This window comes from Carassius gibelio, chromosome B22 (assembly GCF_023724105.1).
Source record: "Carassius gibelio isolate Cgi1373 ecotype wild population from Czech Republic chromosome B22, carGib1.2-hapl.c, whole genome shotgun sequence".
Classification (NCBI taxonomy): Eukaryota; Metazoa; Chordata; class Actinopteri; order Cypriniformes; family Cyprinidae; genus Carassius; species Carassius gibelio.
This window is the reverse complement of record NC_068417.1, coordinates 539,707-546,721: the sequence shown is the minus strand read 5'-3', so window position 1 is coordinate 546,721 and position 7,015 is coordinate 539,707. Positions and strand designations below refer to the sequence as shown.

Below are 7,015 nucleotides of genomic sequence, written 5' to 3'. Positions count from 1 at the left end.
GTGTTTGTTCTGTAACTGTGTGTGTGTGTGGGACAGAGAGAGAGAGATTGTGTGTGTGGGCTCTTGATCTACATGGATTTTACTTGGAAGTTAAAGGGGAGAAGGCGGGAAAATCCCTGCATACTTATGCAAATCAGTGAGATGAGATCATAATGGGAGCGACAGGATGTGGGCGGAGCTTCATGGTCACTTGCTCTGCACAGAAACCAGCCTCACACACACACACACACACACACACATTTGCACACTGCAGTAACTTTATAACCTACACTAAATCTTCACTGTAACACAACTAGTAAACAAAACTTGGAAAAATAATGTGTTTATTTTAAAGTAAAATTAAAAATATTGTTTACATGCTAAAAATATCTTAATTTCTGCATGAGTCTGACTCTTTTTTGTTCTTCTGTTGTTGCTTAGTTGGATTAACAATCTGGTTAGTCAGGTGACTGCAGCAGTTTATATTGTTTAATTTATCATTTAATCTATTGGGCATTAAATTTTTTTACATTTAATTTTTTGCTATTCATAATTAAGATTAAATATAATTTCATATTTATGTTTAATTTTTATGTTTATAATTGAATAAATTATAAGTATGACTTAATTTATACAATTATATATAAAACATTAATTATTTTTAATTATATTAGTTTTTCAGCAATTTTACAATAAATATAAAACACCCAAATGCTAATTATTACAATTCTTATGGATTTTCATATACTTGTTTATTGTTTGCATATTTTACCTATATAAAGTAAATGTTTGATGCATTAAAATCAAATATTAATATTAAAATATTTTTGTGATGTTTTTACTGCATGCTGGGGTTTCGTTCGGCATAAATATGATATTACACACACACACACACACACACACTGACCATTGCAACTTCCTGAGAACTGTGGTAGAAAGTGGCGTTTCCAACAAACAAGCCTCGACAGGCACTTGAAAAGTGCCAGAGAACACAGTTAACACACATATGAGCTCTTATCTGATCACTGTCAGATAACTCCCTTCTGTTTCATGCACTTTAGTCACACTCAGTAGCTTCTCTTTAGGAGTCACTTCATAATAGTTTTACCTGGACAGGTAAACCTGACAGTAGAAAACAAGCATTTAATGCAGCTTTATTGCAGCTTACTGCAATGCTGTGAATGAAACGTGCACTTTAAAGCATATAAATGATAGCGTCATGACTTTAGCTGTGGGGCATAGTGGCAGATCGAGGCCGTGGGCGAAGCCGCCAGTGACTTCAATGGTGTTTCCAGCTTTCTTTCGGGCTCGGCTTATCGAAAAACATTCTTGACCTGAATAATTTCTGTGTCGGTAATCTAAGCCATGACAAAAGAGATTTTAGGAGTGTACAGGGAATGTTAGTCATGAGAGACACGTTCAAACTGACAAAGCACCTGATGTTTACCGTGCACATAGTTTTGTGTATTGTTCAAAACTGAAATTATAGCAGTGTACGCAGGGAACACACCTGAAGTACGTTATAAAATACATAAATTAATTTTTTTAACATTTGTCAATTTTGTTGAGACCTAATAATAACACACCAAACATGATGGCAGTAAAAGAATTCCGGAGTGAAACTGCTCTATTTAGTAACTGGTAATCAAGTCATCTGAGATGGTTTGTTGGATTCTAGTGTATAAGATAAATTCAGTTCAAGACCATCAGATTAACCATCTCACATGACCTTAATTCCAGGGTAGTTTAAAGTGTTTTTGAGCTCAAAAACTGTTTTGCGACTGTTTTCCTCAGCTCTCACGGGTTTTGAATGGTGAATGTGAGATTTTACAATTCAAAGACTGTTTACTGCTTATGATGGTTCTCAGTTTCTGTCTTGTTCAGCTGCGTCTATTTGCATGTGGATCCAAAATTCAAATGCAATGCCTGTGTATTTGAATGCCAGACCTCTAGAAAACAGTCGCTTTGTGCTCTAAATGCAAAACTAAACCTGCTATGAAAAATGCAATAAAGTTTAAGGCAAGGTCAAACTGCATCAGATGTGTTGTTTGGAAATTCTAGGTCTGAAATATCAAACGACAGCATGAAATTAGTATTTAAAGAACTAATTGTATTTAAACCTAATTGTATTTGCAATCATATTTAAATGTTATTATGTGAACTTAAGGAAAACGGACGTCATACAACCCCCCAAAAAAAATACCAAAATACCAAGACTTCAAACATTTTGGAGAAACGTGTCAGAATTCTTTTTTTTTTTTAAAACAGCTGAATCATTCTGATGATTTGCTGTGAAATTTGACCTGCATTTTTAATCTGTTTACACTTTATCCATCCGTGATACATAAAAATAGCATTCATCCAGCATTCTGCTGCATGTTTGTTTTGAACTTCACACGAAAGAGTCGAGTTTCAACAGATCTCTGATAAGGAGACTTGAGCAAATTGAGCAATTATAAAGTAAATGTTTAAATAAAGTTCAGTGGAACATTGTTCATAAAGGTGAGGCAAAAATGCAAGATAAAATACTTTTAATCAGAAATTTTATTTTTAGAAAAGACGTATACAAAAAAATAGCAAATAAATGCCATACATAATAGTTATAACATCTGAGAGGCAAACCTCATACATATTATCCAGTGACTTGACAAATCACAGAAAAATTGAGCAGAATCTTCAATTAAATATCTGATTTGTACTTGATTGACAAGTATTACAAAGAATATATAGTTTACACATACATTTATATACAGTAGAACAAATATCAATCAGTACAGCAGATATGAACGTTACAGACACTTCACTCTGCCCTGACAAATGGTTTGACAAATATACCTACACACAACACCTAATTTCCCAATACCAAAGAGCCTTAACAAAGCTATACATTCTCTTGCAGTTCAACCAATGTGTAGAACAAGTGATTACATAGAGTCTTAAAGTGATGTAGCAATACTATCTGATACATGGCACGCCTGCGTGCCACTCGAACCAGACAACTGCCACTTTTACAGGTTCATAAAACCTACTTTAGCCAAAACTCTGGCTTACAGTTTCTGTGAAACCTTTTCCCTCTGGGAAGAGTGTGTTTCTAAAGAAAGGATCTTCAGAGCAACCTAAAGTTCCTCATTAGCAGGAGTCCAAAGTCTCTACGTTTGACTGAAAGTGACCCTCTTCTGTCAGGTCCACTTTAATATCCGGTCTCCTCAATTCGCCAACCAGTGGAGTTCTTCCCAAACTTATAGACCAGTCGTCTTCCATCCACTCTCTCCAGAATCTCTCGTTTGTAGTAATACCTGTAGGAAAGAGCAAGCGTTCTGGTTATTCCACTGTCCTAGCATCCACCGAGACAGATCCCCCCTAAACTCCCAGAATTGAGTATTTTACCTCATGGCTCTACTGAGCTTCTCATATGTCATGCTGCTGTTCTTCTTCTTCTGCCCCCAGAGCTGAGCAACAGCTTCGGACTTCAAGAACTTGAATACGCCATCCCTGCGGTCCTCCCATTTCATCAGACCTTGGTTCTTCTCTGGGTGGATCAGGATGTCCCGGATAAACTCCCACAGGTGGGTTCCTCTTGGAGCTGAAATTGAGCAGTAGAGACTAATTTAGTACGGATGATTGTTACTTGATCTAGACCATCAGGTACCTCTAGAGTTATGTGTACTCACCGTGTTTACTTTTTTTGGACTGAATGAAATGTTCAAATCCCTCACTTTGGCACTTTGGGGGTCGTCCTCTGCCTCTCTTTTTGGGCTCTCCTGGCTCTTGTTTCACAAAGTTCTCTGTGGAAAAGAACACAATCAAAGGTTAGATGGGTCGATATGGGTACTCCCTAATTTATCATTCAATTAAAACCTGCTGCTTCAGAGCCACCTACTTGCAGAATTTGGTTTCAACCTGTCTGTAATTGCCAAGTAAACCCGAAGACCTTGATTAGCTAGTTCAGGTGTGTTTGACTAAGGTTGAAACTAGCTTCTGCAGATAGGTTTCCCTCTATGAGCAGAATCGGAGAAGAAGAATCGAAGGAACTTACTGGTGCTGACGGAGTAATGCATCTCTGTGTATTCTGGGTCAGAGTCGCTGCTGTTGGACTCGGGGGAGCTTAGGTTCAGGCTACCTGTAGAAGACATACCAAAAAAAGAGCGTTCAGACTTCAGGAGAACTTTAGGAAGCTTGACCTTAACACATCAATAGAGTTAGTAGTGACACGCACCAGTGTGGGAACTCTGGAAGCTCTCAGTTAGAGAGTCATAGCCGTGATCGCTCTCTGGAGTCAGCTGATTGGGGTACTCATCAAAGTAGCTGTAGCTGTTCTCCGAATTGTCTGTGCAAAGAGAATTCAATTGTTATTTCAAGTGCCAATGGTAGGATATTGTTTTCAGTGGTTTGTGTTGAAAAGTTGCAAAGTGGAATTTGCTTCTCACCTGATGGGATTGAGGGTTGAACCACCACCGTTTCGAGAAGTGGACCGAGGCTCGGTCCGTGCATGAAGGGAAACGAGTTCTGCAGTATGTTGTCCAGTAAGTCTAATTCGGATTCACTCAGACATGTCTCAGACAGATCAGTAGCTGTAGACACAAACAAATCAAGGGTGTTAATGCATTCAAGTACCTAAACTTAAAAGGCTTCTTCAAACAAGTGCCGTCTTTATTGCTCACCATATCTGGACTTTTGGGTCTCCAGGCTGTGGTGAAGGCGTTCTCCAAGCATCGATCCGAACATGCTGATCAAAGTTTCTTTTGACATTGAGCACAGTGTGATTCCATCCATGTTGCAGTAGTTTATATTCAGCAGACTGGCATCAAACCTGCTCTCCTCCACGTGAAAGCCAATCCACTCCAGAACGTTATGCCTGCTCCACATCTGTGGGTTCACCAGGTCCCAGGAGCCTGCCGGAGAACAGGTTCAAAATATGTTTAGCCTCATTCACTACCCCATAGATGCCCCTAACAATAGAAGAACACCCCCTCAGGTTTACTGTCTCCAGGGCCAGAGCTACTGTTGTGTGTTTAGCTATCTGTTGTGTTGATAGCCCATAGGTTTTAATCACAGTGTCAACAATGACTGCTCTGCCCGAAAGACCATAAAGCATTCCTTCCAATCTACTGTGGCCCAAGTTAAACATTGCCTCGGTTAATGATTTTAAGAGTCAGAAACTGAGGTCAGACTTCAGGGATAAGAGATTATCTTAGTGTCTGGGTTCTTGGTTGGTTGATGAGAACCATCCCAATGAGGCAAAAACCATACAGATATCAAGAGCTACTGCTCGTTTATTCTTAAGAGCCATGTTGATGAAGTCTTACCCATTGTGTTGTTGTTACTGCTGAAGGTCATCTCTGAGAGATGTGGTGGTCTGCCCATCGGCGCTGTCATGCTCAACAAGTTGGGCTGCGGTTCAGATGGGTACAGGTTGGCATTGGCGTTGTTGAGAATAAGACTAAGTTCGCTTGACGCCATGAGAATTCTGCAAGATAAGAAACCACATCAATTGAAGCTCATCCAAAACGCAAAGTATCATCAGAAGTATGCTCTTATTAAAATAAAATTCTAATTAACAAAAAAAAAACTTGCTTGGAAGGTAATGATTTAAAAGTTAAAGTATTTACCAGTTGTGGAGGATAAAGGCAGCTTGGTTTCCAGATAAAATCCTAGTGTAAGTGTTCGTCAGGTAATAATCCAGTCAGTAAGGGTTTGTCTACAGTGATTTGAGGTTCACTGTTCAGAGTCTCAGAAGGTTTGCTAATGCACCTGCTGCTGCTGGTGAATTTATAGGGCAGGAATGGGCAAAGAGGGCGTGGCCAGGTGAGATGCATGAGGAGGCATGGTCAGGTGAGCATATTCTCCAGGGAGGGGAATTCCAGCGAATATCTCGCTCGGCCACTCTCCTCCTTTGTTTTTTTTTTCTTGAGAATAGCTTTTCAGACCTTGAAACATGAACTTGAAACATGACAGGGCAGCTAACATACATTCAGAGATAAACGCGAGCAAATACTATGTCACCTGTGCTCTTTCCATGACAACACACACACACACATTAACCCATTCTCTCAACTATTCCTGGAGGGATGAAGTCATTCCTGTCAATATTTACCGTAGACGCAGATGTGTGTGTGTAACTTTATAACAGGTTTCAGTTTGCTGCAGGACTGGTGTTTCTGTGTTTGTGTGTGTGTTTTGGGACTACATACATGGCTGAGTGCTTTAGTAGTAGATGTAGGCGATGCGTAAACACCATTCTGTTGTTGTGGATAAAGCTTATAATAACAGTGAGTGATGTAAGCATTACAACCTCATGTCTAAAGCGATTCGTATGAGCCGAATTTATGTTTCCAATCTTTTTTGTGGACCATTGTAAAGTAAATACCACCATATATGAACAGAAGTTTTTAATTACCATGCATGTGTGCACTGGCTTTTCGATGTCTTTTTTTTACTTAATTTGCTAGCCCACGTTACTAAAAATAGCAGTTCATCATGTGATCCAAATTTAGATGTTTCCATGTTATTCTCTTCACATTTTTCCTCCTCTGATAACTGCAGCTCTTTTTCCATTTCTTGTCAACACTCATGATTGTTAAAGAAAAGATGTCTTGGAATGCAAATGAACAGGTTCTGACGAAGATAAATTATTCTCGAGACCGCAAGACTTTCCAAATGTGGAGGCGTCTATCACTCTATCACCTACCTATCACTCTCTCTACCTGTCTTGCATCATGTCGATTAAACACTCAATAGAGTACAAAGTGCGAACCCATCCATCAGTCATTAGTGTGTCTGTATTTGTAAGGGCAGAATTTTTTGCAAAAATCGTTGCAAATACTAAGAAGCAGCATTTTGAAGAGCTCCTTGTTATTTAAACCAGATCCTCGCTAATATAACTTAAGAAGTCTGTGTGGTTTTCCTAAGAACCTAGTGCAGATGTGATCAAATAAAGATACTCTTTGTTTTCTGACTTGAGATGTTTTATTGGTGAGATAAGATCATGAATAAATACAATCACCTACATGGGAGACAGAGATAAACAATTTATAAT

At 38.9% G+C, this 7,015-nt stretch overlaps 1 protein-coding gene across 1 annotated transcript; it reads right to left on the bottom strand.

The window, feature by feature from the left end:
• Window positions 1–2,508: 2,508 nt before the first annotated feature.
• Window positions 2,509–5,721, bottom strand: LOC127987589 (ETS-related transcription factor Elf-3-like). The gene is made up of 9 exons (XM_052589961.1): window positions 5,589–5,721; window positions 5,286–5,446; window positions 4,641–4,871; window positions 4,407–4,550; window positions 4,196–4,306; window positions 4,016–4,099; window positions 3,651–3,764; window positions 3,367–3,562; window positions 2,509–3,275 (listed from the first exon to the last, which is right to left on the bottom strand). Exons 2-9 carry the CDS (start codon window positions 5,437–5,439, stop codon window positions 3,170–3,172), a joined length of 1,140 nt encoding a protein of 379 aa, XP_052445921.1. The 5' UTR covers window positions 5,440–5,446; window positions 5,589–5,721; the 3' UTR covers window positions 2,509–3,169.
• Window positions 5,722–7,015: the final 1,294 nt, after the last annotated feature.